The sequence below is a fragment of the Catharus ustulatus genome, chromosome 37 (genome assembly GCF_009819885.2).
Source record: "Catharus ustulatus isolate bCatUst1 chromosome 37, bCatUst1.pri.v2, whole genome shotgun sequence".
Taxonomy (NCBI): Eukaryota; Metazoa; Chordata; class Aves; order Passeriformes; family Turdidae; genus Catharus; species Catharus ustulatus.
In genome coordinates, this window is record NC_046257.1 from 362,110 (window position 1) to 378,480 (window position 16,371).

The 16,371-nt window shown below is 55.7% G+C and overlaps 1 protein-coding gene across 1 annotated transcript in view; it reads right to left on the reverse strand.

The window, feature by feature from the left end:
• Window positions 1–16,371, reverse strand: part of LOC117009891 (polyunsaturated fatty acid lipoxygenase ALOX8-like) — a 36,694-nt gene that overhangs the window by 19,769 nt on the left and 554 nt on the right. Inside the window, exons 2-11 of the mRNA XM_042780118.1 lie at window positions 14,673–14,819; window positions 14,431–14,508; window positions 14,230–14,293; window positions 13,735–14,184; window positions 12,524–12,658; window positions 10,659–10,740; window positions 6,988–7,104; window positions 5,589–5,692; window positions 2,758–2,930; window positions 1,814–1,882 (exon numbers count right to left, since the gene is read on the reverse strand). Coding sequence (XP_042636052.1) covers window positions 1,814–1,882; window positions 2,758–2,930; window positions 5,589–5,692; window positions 6,988–7,104; window positions 10,659–10,740; window positions 12,524–12,658; window positions 13,735–14,184; window positions 14,230–14,293; window positions 14,431–14,508; window positions 14,673–14,819 — 1,419 coding nt within the window. The remainder of the gene's footprint in view (window positions 1–1,813; window positions 1,883–2,757; window positions 2,931–5,588; window positions 5,693–6,987; window positions 7,105–10,658; window positions 10,741–12,523; window positions 12,659–13,734; window positions 14,185–14,229; window positions 14,294–14,430; window positions 14,509–14,672; window positions 14,820–16,371) is intronic.

Here is a 16,371-nt window from a genome sequence, read left to right on the forward strand (position 1 = left end):
GTTTTGGGTTGTTGGGATTTTTGGTATTTGGGGGTTTGGGGTTTTAGGGTTTTTGCAATTTTGGGAGCTTGGGGGTTTTTGGGTTCTTTGGTTTTCAGGTTCTGGGGGTTTTGGGGTTTTGGAGTTTTTGGGATTTTTCATATTTGGTGGGTTTTGGGTTTTCAGGTTTTGGGGTTTTGGGGATTTTCAGGTATTTGAGTTTTTGGATTTTCAGGGTCTGGAGGATTTGGGGTTTCTGGCTTTTTAGGGCTTTGGGATTTTGGGGATTAGGGATTTTCAGATTTGGGTTTTTGGGGTTTTGGGGTTTCAGGTTTTTTTGGGGTTTGGGGATTTGGCGTTTTTGGGTTTTCAGGGTTTGGAGCTTTGGGGTTTGGGGTTTTGAGATTTTAAGGATTTGGGGTTCGGGGATTTTGGGGTTTTGGGGGTTTTAGGATTTTGGGGTTTTGGGTTTTTTGGGTTTTAGGATTTTGGGGATTTGGGATTTTTTGGGATTTGGGAGTTTTGGAATTTTTGGGGAATTTGGGTTTTCAGGTTTTGGAGGTTTTGGAGTTTTGGGAATTTTCAGGTTTTAGGATTTTTGCGTTTTCAGGTTCTGGGGTTTTTGGGATTTGGGGTTTTCAGGGTTTTGGGGTTTTTGGGGTTTTGGGATTTGGGAGTTTTGGGTTTTTGGGATTTTGGGGTTTTGGATTTTTCAGTTTTTTGGTTTTCATGTTTCGGGTGGTTTCGCGTTTTGGAATTTTGGGATTTTTGCGATTTTGGCGATTTGGGGTCTGGGTTTATCAGGTTTTTTTTAGGATTTTGGGTCAGGAATTTGGGGTTTTTGGGATTTTTGGGATTTTTTAGGATCTCTCACCTCCATTTCCTTTTCCAGACTCGTGTCCGGCCCCAGGCTGGGCGCCACCATGGGGGCAGTGAGCGGGAACTTGGGGGGCAGGAATTTGGGGTTTGGGGTTTTTGGTATTTGGGATTTTGGGATTTTGGGTTTGGTTATTTTTGGGGTTTTGGGGTTTTGGGTTTTCAGGTTTTGGGGTTTTTGGGTTTTCAGGTTCTGGGGTTTTTGGGATTTTGGGATTTTGGGGTTTTTAGTTTTCAGGTTCTGGGACTTTTGGGGTTTTGGGATTTTTGTTATTTGGGTGTTTTTGGGGTTTTGGGTTTTTGAGGTTTTGGGGTTTGGAAATTTTGGGGTTTTGGGATTTGGGAGTTTTGGGATTTTGGGGTTTGGGGTTTTTGGGTTTGGGGATTTCTGGGATTTGGGGTTTTTGGGTTTTCAGGTTCTGAAGGTTTTGGGATTTTTGGGATTTGGGGTTTTGGGATTTTAGGGATTTGGGTTTTTGGGATTTGGGGTTTTTGGGTTTGGGTATTTTTGGGGTTTTGGGTTTTCAGGTTTTGGGGTTTGGGGTTTTGAGATTTTAAGGATTTGGGGTTTGGGGATTTTGGGGTTTTGGGTTTTCAGGTTCTGGGGTTTTTGGGTTTTCAGGTTCTGGGGTTTTTGGGTTTTCAGGTTTTGGGGTTTTTAGTTTTCAGGTTCTGGGACTTTTGGGGTTTTGGGATTTTTGTTATTTGGGTGTTTTTGGGGTTTTGGGTTTTTGAGGTTTTGGGGTTTAGGGATTTTGGGGTTTTGGGATTTTTGGGTTTTTGGGGTTTTGGGGTTTTTGGGATTTAAGGGATTTGGGGAATTTGGGTTTTCAGGTTTTGGGGCTTTTGGTGATTTGGCGTTTTGGGATTTTTAGGATTTTGGCGATTTGGGATTTGGGTTTTTTGGGGTTTTTGGGTTTTTTGGGTCAGGAATTTGGGGTTTTTTTGGGGTGCTGACCTCCATCTCCTTCTCCAGACTCGTGTCCGGCCCCAGGCTGGGCGCCACCATGGGGGCAGTGAGCGGGAACTTGGGGGGCAGGAATGTGGGGTTTGGGGTTTTGGGGTCAGGAATTTGGGGTTTTTGGAGTTTTGAGATTTTTGGGGTTTTAGGGATTTGGGGTTTTTGGGTTTTGGGGTTTTTGGGTTTTCAGGTTTTAGAGGTTTTAGGGTTTGGGGATTTTTGGGGTTTTGGGTTTTTGAGTTTTGAGGTTTTTGTGTTTGGGGGTTTTGGGGGTTTGAGTTTTTGGGGTTTGGGGTTTTGGGGTTTGGGGATTTGGTTTTCAGGTTCTGGTGTTTTTGGGGTTTGGGGTTTTTGGTATTTGGGGATTTGGGGTTTTTGGATTTCTAGTTTAGGGGTTTTGGGGGTTTTGAGTTTTTGGGGTTTGGGGTTTTGGGATTTGGGGTTTTTTGGGGGTTTTGGGTTTTAGGGTTTTGGGGTTTTGAGGTTCTGGGAGTTTTGGGTTTTGGGGTTTTTGGGGTTTTTGGGTTTGGGTATTTTTGGGGATTTGGCGTTTTGGGTTTTCAGGTTTTGGAGGTTTTTGGGTTTGGGGATTTTTGGGGTTTTGGGTTTTGAGGTTTTGGGGGTTTTGGGGTTTTCAGGGTTTTGGGGGTTTTGGGATTTTGGAGATTTGGGGTTTGGTGGTTTTGGGGTTTTGAGGTTTTTGGGATTTTTGGGATTTGAGGTTTTTGGAATTTTTGTTATTTGGGGGTTTGGAGCTTTTGCGGTTTTGTGGTTTTTGGGGTTTTGGGGTTTTCAGGTTTTGGGATTTTTGCGTTTTTAGATTCTGGGGTTTTTGGGGTTTTGGGTTTTGGGGTTTTTGGGATTTTGGGGGTGTTGAGGTTTTGGGTTTTGGGGATTTGAGGTTTTTTTTGGGTTTTTGGGATTTTTTTAGGATCCCTCACCTCCATTTCTTTTTCCAAACTGGTGTCCGGCCCCAGGCTGGGCGCCACCATGGGGGCAGTGAGCGGGAAGTTGGGGGGCAGGCGGGGGCAGCGGCGCAGCAGGACGGGGTTCACCCCGCTCAGGAACTGCTCCCCGAAAAACGCGTCCTCCTGCCAGTGCTGCACCACGTACTCTGGGGACACGGGGGACAGCAGGGGACATTGGGGACATTGGGGGGGTTGGGGACATTGGGGACATTGGGGACATTGGGGGGGTTGGGGACATTGGGGACATTGAGAAAAAATGGAGGAAAAAGGGGAAAAAATGAGGGGAAATTGATAAAAAATGGGATTGGGGACATTGGGGACATTGGGGACATTGGGGACATTGAGGACATTGGGGACATTGGGGGGATTGGGGACATTGAGAAAAAACGGAGGAAAAAGGGGAAAAAATGAGGGGAAATTGGTAAAGAATGGGATTGGGGACATTGGGGACATTGGGGACATTGGGGATAGTAAGGGGACATTGGGGACATTGGGGACAGTGGGGACACTTGGGGACACTTGGGGACATTGGGGGGATTGGGGGGATTGGGGACAGTGGGGACATTGGGGACATTGAGAAAAAATGGAGGAAAAAGGGAAAAAAATGAGGGGAAATCGGTAAAAAATGGGATTGGGGACATTGGGGACATTGGGGACATTTAGGGAGAGAGGGGACATTGGGGACATTGAGGACACTAAGAGGACATTGAGGACACTTGGGGATGTTGGGGACATTGGGGACGTCAATGGGGATTGGGGACATTGGGGACATTGGGGACATTGGGGACATTGGGGACGTTGGGGACATTGAGGGGATTGGGGACATTGAGGGACATTGAGAAAAAATGGAGGAAAAAGGGAAAAAAATGAGGGGAAATTGGTAAAAAATGGGATTGGGGACATTGGGGACATTGAGGACATTGGGGGGATTGGGGACATTGGGGACATTGGGGACATTGGGGACATTGGGGACACTGAGGGGATTTGGGGACATTGGGGGGATTGGGGACACTGGGGACATTGAGAAAAAAATGGAGGAAAAAGGGAAAAAAATGAGGGGAAAATGGTAAAAAAAATGGGATTGGGGACATTGGGGACATTGGGGACATTGAGAGGACATTGAGGACATTGGGGACAGTGAGGACATTGAGGACACTGAGAGGACATCGGGGACATTGGGGACATTGGGGACATTGATGACATTGAGAAAAAATGGAGGAAAAAGGGAAAAAAATGAGGGGAAATTGATAAAAATGGGATTGGGGACATTGGGGACATTGGGGACATTGAGGGGACATTTGGGGACATTGAGGACATTGGGGACACCTTAGGGACATTGGGGACATTGGGGGGATTGGGGACGTTGGGGGCATTGAGAAAAAATGGAGGAAAAAGGGAAAAAAATGAAGGGAAATTGGTAAAAAATGGGATTGGGGACATTGGGGACAGTGGGGGACATTGGGGACATTGGGGACATTGGGGACATTGGGGACATTGAGGGGACAGTGGGGGGATTGGGGACATTGAGGGGGTTGGGGACATAAAATCCCAATCCTGAAATCCCAACCTTGACCCCAAAAATGTCCCCAGTGTCCCCAATGTCCCCAAATCTCCACAATGTCCCCAATGTCCCCAATGTCCCTGATATCCCAAATGTCCCCAATCCCCATTGATGTCCCCAATGTCCCCAATGTCCCCAAGTGTCTCTGAGTGTCCCCAAGTGTCCCAAATGTGTCTCCAAGTGTCTCAAAGGTGTCCCTGAGTGTCCCCAAGTGTCCTAAACCTGTCCCTGAGTGTCCCCACACAAACATCTGAGTGTCCCCAAGTGTCTCAAAGGTGTCCCCAAGTGTCCTAAACCTGTCCTAGAGTGTCCTCAGTGTCCCCAATGTGTCCCCTGACTGTCGCCAATGTCCCCAATGTCCCAAATCCCCCCAATGTCCCCCCACTGTCCCCAGTGTCCCCAATGTCCCCAATCGTCCCATTGTCCCCCAATGTCCCCAGTGTCCCCAATGTCCTCAATGTCCTCAATGTCCCCAATCCCTCCATTATCCCCATCATCCCCAAATGTCCCCCCAATGTCCCCAATGTCCCCACTGTCCCCAATGTCCCCAATCCTGCCATTATCCCCACTGTCCCCAATCCCCCCAGTGTCCTCAGTGTCCCCAGCCTGTTCTGGAGTGTCCCCAAGTGTCCTAAACCTGTCCTAGATTGTCCTGTGTGTCCCCAATGTCCCCAATGTCCCCAATCCCCCCACTGTCCCCAATCCTCCCACTGTCCCCAATGTCCCCACTGTCCCCCAATGTCCCCAATGTCCCCCCAGTGTCCCCAATGTCCCCAATCCCATTTTTTACCAATTTCCCTTCATTTTTTTCCCTTTTTCCTCCATTTTTTCTCAATGTCCCCAATCCCCCACTGTCTCCAATGTCCCCACTGTCCCCTCAGTGTCCCCAATGTCCCCTCAGTGTCCCCACTGTCCCCAATGTCCCCAGTGTCCCCAATGTCCCCAATATCCCCCAGTGTCCCCAATGTCCCCAATATCCCCTCAGTGTCCCCACTGTCCCCAACTCCCCCAATGTCCCCAATGTCCCCAATCCCTCCATTATCCCCAAATGTCCCCAACACCCCCAATCCCCCCCAATCCCCCCCAATCCCCTCAACGTCCCCTCAATGTCCCCAATGTCCCCAATGTCCCCAGTGTCCCAAATGTCCCCAATGTCCCCAATCCCCTCAATGTCCCCAATGTCCCCAATGTCCCCAGTGTCCCCACTGTCCCCACTGTCCCCAATGTCCCCAAATGTCCCCACCTGTCACCGGGGTGTGGAAGCAGCGGAACACTCGCGTCATCGCCTCCACGCTGGGCCACGAGCGCGGCTGGGCCAGGAACCCGCGCAGCTTGGCCTCCAGATTGCTGGGGACAGTCAGGGGACAGTGGGGACATCCATGGGGACATTGGGGACATTGGAGACATTGGGGACAGTGGGGGGGTTGGGGACATTGGGGGGATTGGGGACATTGGGGACATTGAGAAAAAATGGAGGAAAAAGGGAAAAAAAATGAGAGGAAATTGATAAAAATGGGATTGGGGACATTGGGGACATTGGGGACACTGGGGACATTGGGGACATTGAGGGGACTGGGGACATCAATGGGGATTGGGGACATTGGGGACACTGAGGGGATTGGGGACATCAATGGGGATTGGGGACATTGGGGACACTGAGGGGATATTGGGGACATTGAGGGGATTGGGGACATTGGGGACATTTGGGGATAATGAGAATAATGGAGGGATTGGGGACATTGGGGACATTGAGGGGACATTGAGGGGGATTGGGGACAATGGGGACATTGAGAAAAAATGGAGGAAAAAGGGGAAAAAATGAGGGGAAATTGGTAAAAAATGGGATTGGGGACATTGGGGACACTGGGGACATTGGGGACATTGGGGACATTGGGGACATTGGGGACACTGAGGGGATTGGGGACATTGGGGACATTGGGGACAGAGGGGTCAAGGGGTCAGAGATGGGTCAGTCAGTGGTCAGGGGTCACTCAGGGTCACTCAGAGGTCACTCAGAGGTCACTCAGGGGTCAATCATTGGTCACTCAGAGGTCACTCAGGGGTCAGGGGTTACTCAGAGGTCACTCAGAGTCACTCACAGATCACTCATTGGTCACTCAGGGGTCATTTAGTGTCATTCAGGGGTCAGTCAGAGGTCACTCAGTGGTCAGGGGTCACACAGAGATCACACAGAGGTCACTCAGGGGTCATCCAGGGGTCAGTGGTCACTCAGAGATCAGAGGTCATTCAGGGGTCACTCAGGGGTCATCCAGAGGTCAGTGGTCACTCAGAGATCAGAGGTCATTCAGGGGTTGGGGTCACTCGGGGGTCACTCAGTGGTCAGTCAGGGGTCACTTAATGGTCACTCAGGGGTCAGAGATCACTCAGAGATCACTCAGGGGTCACTCAAGGTCAGTCAGGGGTCACTCGGATCAGAGGTCACAGGTCACTCACAGGTCAGGGGTCACACAGAGGTCAGAGGTCAGGGGTCAGAGGTCACTCACGCGGCGCTGCCCCGCAGATAAAAGGCCGAGGCCTTGGCCAGGCTGTAGCTCAGGGATGGTCAGTGTGGGTGGGTCAGGGGTCACTCAGGGGTCAGAGGTCACTCAGGGGCCAGAGGTCAGAGGTCAGAGGTCACTCACGCTGCACTCCCCCGCAGATAAAAGGCCGAGGCCTTGGCCAGGCTGTAGCTCAGGTCGGGGTCCAGGGGGGTCCCGGCGGGGAGAGACCACGGCAGGCCCGGGGCGAAGGGAGCCAGCCTGGGACAGGGGAGACAGGTGAGAGACACACCTGGGACAGGTGAGAGACACACCTGGGACAGGTGAGAGACACACCTGAGACAGGTGACAACACCTGAGACAGGTGAGAGACACACCTGAGACAGGTAACAACACCTGGGGACAGGTAACAACACCTGGGACAGGTGAGACAGGTGAGAGACACACCTGAGACAGGTAACAACACCTGAGACAGGTGAGGGACACACCTGAGACACACCTGGGACAGGTGAGAGACAGCTGGGATACACCTGGGACAGGTGAGACAGGTGAGAGACACACCTGGGACAGGTGAGAGACACACCTGGGACACACCTGGGACAGGTGAGAGACACCTGGGACAGGTAACAACACCTGGGATAGGTGAGAGACACACCTGAGACAGGTGAGAGACACACCTGGGACAGGTAACAACACCTGGGACACACCTGGGGCGAAGGGAGCCAGCCTGGGACAGGTGAGAGAGGTGAGAGAGAGAAACACACCTGGGACAGGTAACAACACCTGGGATAGGTGAGAGACACACCTGAGACAGGTGAGAGACACACCTGGGACACACCTGGGACAGGGGAGAGAGAGAGAGGGGATACACCTGGGACAGGGGAGACAGGTGAGGGACACACCTGGGACAGGTAACAACACCGGGGACACACCTGGGACAGGTGAGAGACACCTGGGACACACCTGGGACAGGGGAGAGACACCTGGGACAGGTGAGAGACATGGGATACACCTGGGACAGGGGAGAGACAGCTGAAGACAGGTAACAACACCTGGGACACACCTGGGACAGGTGAGAGACACACCTGGGACAGGGGAGACAGGTGAGAGACACACCTGAGATACACCTGGGATACACCTGGGCCAGGTGAGACAGGTGAGAGACACACCTGGGACAGGGGAGAGAGAGAGAGAGAGAGGGGATACACCTGGGACAGGTAACAACACCTGGGACAGGTGAGACACACCTGGGGCGAAGGGAGCCAATCTGGGACAGGTGAGACAGGTGAGACACACACCTGGGACAGGTAACAACACCTGGGACAGGTAACAACACCTGGGGACAGGGGAGACAGGTGAGATACACACCTGAGACAGATGAGAGACACACCTGGGGACAGGTAACAACACCTGGGATAGGTGAGAGACAGGTGAGATACACCTGGGATACACCTGGGATACACCTGAGATACACCTGAGATACACCTGGGATACACCTGGGATACACCTGGGACACACCTGGGATACACCTGGGATACACCTGAGATACACCTGGGATACACCTGGGATACACCTGAGATACACCTGGGATAGACCTGGGATACACCTGGGATACACCTGGGATACACCTGGGATACACCTGAGATACACCTGGGGACACACCTGGGATACACCTGAGATACACCTGGGATACACCTGAGATACACCTGGGATACACCTGGGATACACCTGGGATACACCTGGGATACACCTGGGATACATCTGGGATACACCTGAGATACACCTGGGATACACCTGGGATACACCTGAGATACACCTGGGACACACCTGGGATACACCTGAGATACACCTGAGATACACCTGGGATACACCTGGGATACACCTGGGATACACCTGGGATACACCTGGGATACACCTGAGATACACCTGGGATACACCTGAGATACACCTGGGATACACCTGGGACACACCTGGGACAGGTGAGAGACACCTGAGACAGGGGAGACACACCTGGGGACAGGTAACCACACCTGAGACACACCTGGGACAGGGGAGAGACACCTGGGACACACCTGGGACAGGTGACAACACAAGGGGACACACCTGGGACAGGTGACAACACCTGGAAGGGTCACTCACACTCACCTGGGGGAGTCACACACACCTGAAAACGTCACACACACACCTGGGGACAGGTAACAACACCTGGGACAGGTGAGACACAGCTGGGGACAGGTGAGAGACACCTGGGGACACACCTGGACAGGTGAGACACACACCTGGGACAGGTGACAACACCTGAGGACAGGTGAGACACACCTGGGGACACACCTGAGACAGGACACAGACACACAGACACACCTGGGGACAGGTGACAACACCTGGGGGGTCACTCAGACACACCTGAGGAGTCACACACACCTGAAGATGTCACACACACACACCTGGGGACAGGAAACAACCTGGGACACACCTGGGATAGGGAACACACCTGGGACAGGTGAGACACAGCTGGGGACACACCTGGGACAGGTGACAACACCTGGGACACAGCTGGGACAGGACAGACACACAGACACACCTGGGGACAGGTGAGACACACATCTGGGACAGGTGACAACACCTGAGACACAGCTGGGGACACCTGGGACACACCTGGACAGGTGAGACACACCTGGGGACACACTTGGGACAGGACAGAGACACAGACACACCTGGGGACACACCTGGGGACACGTGAGACACACCTGGGACAGGTGACAACACTTGGCAGGGTCACACACACTCACCTGAGCAGTCACACACACGTGAAAATGTCACACACACACACCTGGGGACAGGTGAGACACACCTGGGACACACCTGGGATAGGGAACACACCTGGGACAGGTGAGACACAGCTGGGGACACACCTGGGATAGGTGACAACACCTGGGGGGTCACTCAGACACACCTGGGGGAGTCACACACACCTGAAGATGTCACACACACACCTGGGGACAGGTAACAACCTGGGACAGGTGAGACACAGCTGGGGACAGGTGAGAGACACCTGGGGACACACCTGGACAGGTGAGACACACACCTGGGACAGGTGAGACACACCTGGGGACACACCTGGGACAGGTGACAACACCTGGGACACAGCTGGGACAGGACAGACACACAGACACACCTGGGGACAGGTGAGACACACATCTGGGACAGGTGACAACACCTGAGACACACCTGGGGACACCTGGGACACACCTGGACAGGTGAGACGTACCTGGGGACACACCTGGGACAGGGGACACACCTGGGGACACACCTGAGACACACCTGAGGACAGGTGAGACACAGCTGGGAAAGGTGACAACACCTGGAACACACTTGAGACAGGGGACACACCTGGACAGGTGAGACACACCTGGGGACAGGTGAGACACACACCTGAGACAGGTAACAACACAAGGGGACACACCTGGGACAGGACAGGGACACAGACACACCTGGGGACACACCTGGGACACACCTGGGGACAGGGGACACACCTGGGACAGGGGACACACCTGGGACAGGTAACAACACAAGGGGACACACCTGGGACAGGTGACAACACCTGAGATACAGCTGGGGACACCTGGGACACACCTGGGGACACACCTGGGACAGGACACAGACACACAGACACACCTGGGGACACACCTGGGGACACATGACAACACCTGGGGGGTCACTCACACCTGGCAGTGTCACTCACACACCTGGCAGTGTCACACTCACCTGGCAGTGTCACTCACGCCCACCTGGCCGTGCCCCACCTGTCCCCTCACCTGTAGCGCCGCCGTTGCTGCACCAGGTGTCGCCGGCGCTGGCGCTGCCGCTGCGGGTGCCGCTCCATGGCCGGGGTGGTGGCTGCGGGGACGGCCACAGGTGACACCAGGGGTGTCACCAGGTGTGTCCCAGGTGTGTTTTTGTCCCCCCCAGGTGTATCCAGGTGTGCCCAGGTGAGCTCAGGTGACCCCAGGTGTGTCCCCACCTGTCCCAGGTGTGTTTTCCCTCCCCCAGGTGTCCCCAGGTGTGTCACCAGGAGTGTCCCCGGTGTCCCCAGGTGTGTCCCAGCTGTCCCCAGGTGTGTCCCAGGTGTGCCCAGGTGTCCCCAGGTGTGTCCCAGGTGTGCCCAGGTGTCCCCAGGTGTGCCCAGCTGTCCCCAGGTGTGTCCCAGGTGTGTCCCCAGATCTCCCCAGGTGTGTCCCAGGTGTGTCCCCATGTGAGCCCAGGTGTCCCCAGGTGAACTCAGGTGTCCCCAGGTGTCCCCAGGTGTGTCCAGGTGATCTCAGGTGTCCCCAGGTGAGCCCAGGTGTGTCCCAGGTGTTTTCCCTCCCCCAGGTGTCCCCAGGTCTGTCCCAGGTGTGCCCAAGTGAGCCCAGGTGTGTCCCAGGTGTGTTTTTTCCCCCTCAGGTGTGTCCCCAGGTGTGTCCCCACCTGTCCCAGGTGTGTCCCAGGTGTGTCCCAACCCCCCAGGTGAGCTCAGGTGAGCCCAGGTGTGTCCCCAGATGTGACCCAGGTGTGTCCCAGCTGTCCCAGGTGTGTCCCCAGGTGAGTCCCAGGTGTCCCCAGGTGTCTCAGGTGTGTCCGAGGTGTCCCCAGGTGTGTCCCAGGTGTCCCCAGGTGCATCCCAGGTATCTCAGGTGTCCCCAGGTGTGTCTAGGTGTGTCTTGGTGTCCCCACCTGTCCCAGGTGTGTCCCAGGTGAACCCAGGTGTCCCCCCACCTGTCCCAGGTGTCCCCAGATGTCCCCAGGTGTGTCCCCACCCGTCCCAGGTGTGTCCCCAGGTGTGTCCCCAACCCCCAGGTGTCCCGAGGTGAGCCCAGGTGTGTCCCCAGGTGTGTTTTTCCCCCCTCAGGTATATCCAGGTGTGTCCCCAGGTGTGTCCTCCCTCCCCAGGTGTCCCCAGCTGTCCCCACCTGTCCCAGGTGCGCTCCCCTGTCCCCAGGTGTCCCCAGGTGTGTCCCCACCCATCCCCAGGTGTCCCAGGTGTCCCCAGGTGTGTCCCAACCCCCCAGGTGCCCCCAGGTGAGCCCCACCTGTCCCAGCTGTCCCCACCCATCCCCACCTGTCCCAGATGTCCCCAGCTGTCCCAGGTGTGCTCCCCTGTCCCCAGGTGTGTCCCAGATGTCCCCAGGTGTCCCAGCTGTCCCCAGCTGTCCCAGGTGTGCTCACCTGTCCCCTCAGGCAGCTCCCAGGTGTCCCAGGTGTCACCAGTGTATCCCAGGTGTCCCCAGGTGTGTCCCCACCCATCCCCACCTGTCCCAGGTGTCCCCAGGTGTGTCCCAGGTGTCCCCAGCTGTCCCCAGGTGTCCCTAGGTGTCACCAGTGTATCCCAGGTGTCCCCAGGTGTCCCCAGGTGTGTCCCCACCCATCCCCACCTGTCCCAGGTGTCCCCACCCATCCCCAGGTGTCCCCAGCTGTCCCCAGGTGTCCCCAGGTATCCCCAGGTGTGTCCCCACCTGTCCCAGGTGTGTCCCAGGTGTCCCAGGTGTGTCCCCAGGTGTCCCCAGGTGTCCCAGCTATCCCCACCCATCCCCAGCTGTCCCCAGGTGTCCCAGGTGTCCCCACCTCTCCCCAGGTGTCCCCAGCTGTCCCACCCATCCCCAGGTGTGCTCCCCTGTCCCCAGGTGTCCCCACCTGTCCCCACCTGTCCCCTCGGGCAGCTCCCAGGTGCCGAACCCCTGGAGCCAGCGGTAACACGGGAAGTGAAAGGGACCCAGGGCAGCGACGTCATCGGTGTCACCTGAGGGGACACGGCTGTCACCTGGGGGGGTGGCATCACCTGGAGGGACACAGGTGTCACCTGGAGCAGCACAGGTGTCCCCAGTGCCACCACAATGTCCCCAATGCCACCACAATGTCCCCAGGTGCCACCCCAGGTGTCCTCACAGTGTCCCCACCCTCACCTGAGGTGACACAGGTGACACAGGTGACACTCCCAGTGCCACCACAATGTCCCCAGGTGCCACCACAATGTCCCCAGTGCCACCTCAGGTGTCCCCAGGTGTCCCCAGTGCCACCACAATGTCCCCAGTGCCACCCCAGCTGTCCCCAGTGCCACCACAATGTCCCCAGTGCCACCCCAGGTGTCCTCACAGTGTCCCCACCCTTACCTGAGGTGACACAGGTGACACTGGTGACACTCCCAGTGCCACCACAATGTCCCCAGGTGCCACCACAATGTCCCCAGTGCCACCACAATGTCCCCAGGTGCCACCACAATGTGCCCAGTGCCACCCCAGCTGTCCCCAGTGCCACCACAATGTCCCCAATGCCACCACAATGTCCCCAGTGCCACCACAATGTCCCCAGTGCCATCACAATGTCCCCAGTGCCACCCCAGCTGTCCCCACATTGTCCCCACCCTTACCTGAGGTGACACAGGTGACACTGGTGACACTCCCAGTGCCATCCCAGCTGTCCCCAGTGTCACCACAATGTCCCCAGTGCCACCACAATGTCCCCAGTGCCACCCAGGTGTCCCCACATTGTCCCCACCCTTACCTGAGGTGACACAGGTGACACTGGTGACACTCCCAGTGCCACCCCAGGTGTCCCCAAGTGCCACCCCAGGTGTCCCCAGTGCCACCACAACGTCCCCAAAGCCACCACAGGTGTCCCCAGTGCCACCACAATGTCCCCACATTGTCCCCACCCTTACCTGAGGTGACACAGGTGACACTGGTGACACTCCCAGTGCCACCACAATGTCCCCAGGTGCCACCACAATGTCCCCAGTGCCACCCCAGGTGTCCCCAGGTGCCACCACAATGTCCCCAATGCCACCACAATGTCCCCAATGCCACCACAATGTCCCCAGTGCCACCCCAGGTGTCCCCACAGTGTCCCCACCCTTACCTGAGGTGACAGCGGTGACGTCACCGGCGCCATCACCCTCATTGTCACCCTCAATGTCACTCTCAATGTCCTCCTCGATGTCCTCCTCGATGTCACCTTCGATGTCACCTTCAGTGTCACCTTCAGTGTCACTGTCACTCTCCTCTTCCTCCTCCTCCTCCTCCTCCTCTGTCACCTCCTCCTCCTCGCTGTCACCGTCCCCGTCCTCCTGTGCCACCTCCTCCTCGCTGTCACTGTCCCCAAGGGTGTCACCGCCGTTGTCACCGTTGTCACCGCGCTGTCCCCACACGGTGACGCTCTCCAGGTACCAGGAGCTCTCGGGGAGGCCCCGGCAGGGCCCCTTGTGCACACGGAGCACCAGGAGGTGGCCCAGGTGACAAGGGACGGTGACATCGTAGTCTGTCACCTGTGGGGACATTGGGGACAGTGTCAGTGTCATTGTGTCACTGTGTCACTGTGTCACTGTCACTGTCACTGTGTCACTGTCACTGTCACTGTGCACACGGAGCACCAGGAGGTGGCCCAGGTGACAAGGGACGGTGACATCGTAGTCTGTCACCTGTGGGGACATTGGGGACATTGTCAGGGTGTCATTGTCACTGTGTCACTGTCACTGTGTCACTGTGTCACTGTCACTGTGTCACTGTGTCACTGTGTCACTGTGTCACTGTGTCACTGTCACTGTGTCACTGTCACTGTGTCACTGTCACTGTGCACACGGAGCACCAGGAGGTGGCCCAGGTGACAAGGGACGGTGACATCGTAGTCTGTCACCTGTGGGGACATTGGGGACATTGTCAGGGTGTCATTGTCATTATCACTGTGTCACTGTGTCACCATTGTCACCATCACCTGGTCATTGTTGTCACCGTTGTCACCATCGCTGTGTCACCGCTGTCACCATCACCAGGCCATCGCTGTCACCATCACTGTGTCACCATCGCTGTGTCACTGCTGCCACCGCTGTCCCCATCACCAGGCCATCGCTGCCACCACGGCTGTGCCACCATTGTCACCGTGTCACCGCCACCAGGCCACCACCACCGCCACCGTGCCACCGCTGTCACCCTCGCGTCACTGCCACCCTGGGGAACAATGTGACCTTTGTCACCCCCATGGTGTCACCATTGTCACCCCCATTGTGTCACCATTGTCACCCCCATTGTGTCACCCCCACTGTGTCACCATTGTCACCTCCATTGTGTCACCCCCATTGTGTCACCATTGTCACCTCCATTGTGTCACCATTGTCACCCCCATTGTGTCACCCCCATTGTGTCACCATTGTCACCCCCATTGTGTCACCATTGTCACCCCCATTGTGTCACCCCCACTGTGTCACCCCCACTGTGTCACCCCCATGGTGTCACCATTGTCACCCCCACTGTGTCACCATTGTCACCCCCATTGTGTCACCCCCACTGTGTCACCCCCACTGTGTCACCCCCACTGTGTCACCATTGTCACCCTCATTGTGTCACCATTGTCACCCCCACTGTGTCACCCCCATTGTGTCACCATTGTCACCCCCATTGTGTCACCCCCATTGTGTCACCATTGTCACCCCCATTGTGTCACCCCCACTGTGTCACCCCCATTGTGTCACCATTGTCACCCCCATTGTGTCACCCCCATGGTGTCACCATTGTCACCCCCACTGTGTCACCCCCACTGTGTCACCATTGTCACCCCCACTGTGTCACCATTGTCACCCCCATTGTGTCACCCCCATTGTGTCACCATTGTCACCCCCACTGTGTCACCCCCATTGTGTCACCATTGTCACCCCCATTGTGTCACCATTGTCACCCCCACTGTGTCACCCCCATTGTGTCACCTCCATTGTGTCACCCCCATTGTGTCACCATTGTCACCCCCATTGTGTCACCCCCATTGTGTCACCATTGTCACCCCCACTGTGTCACCCCCACTGTGTCACCCCCATTGTGTCACCATTGTCACCCCCATGGTGTCACCATTGTCACCCCCACTGTGTCACCCCCACTGTGTCACCATTGTCACCCCCATTGTGTCACCCCCATTGTGTCACCCCCATTGTGTCACCATTGTCACCCCCATGGTGTCACCATTGTCACCCCCACTGTGTCACCATTGTCACCCCCACGGTGTCACCCCCACTGTGTCACCATTGTCACCCCCATGGTGTCACCATTGTCACCCCCATTGTGTCACCCCCATTGTGTCACCATTGTCCCCGCCCTGCCCTCGATGACGTCACCGTCCCCATGTCCCCAAGGCCACCCACGGACGGGTCACCAGTGCCAGCCACACCCTGGGTGTCACCTGAGTGTCACCTGAGTGTCCCCAACACCCCCACAAGAGGGGACGTGGCACAGGGCCACCTCAAAATGTCCCCAAATGTCCCCTAAATGTCCCCAAGACACCCCTAAAATGTCACCAAAGGTCCCCAAAATGTCCCTAAATGTCCCCTAAATGTCCCCAAGACCCCCCTAAATGTCCCCAAATGTCCCAAATTGCCACCCAAATGTCCCAAATTCCCCCCTAAATGTCCCCAAATCCCCCCTGAACGTCCCCAAATGTCCCCAAATCTCCCCCTAAAAACCCCCAAATCTCCACCAAATGTCCCCAAATGTCCCCAAATCCCCCCTGAATGTC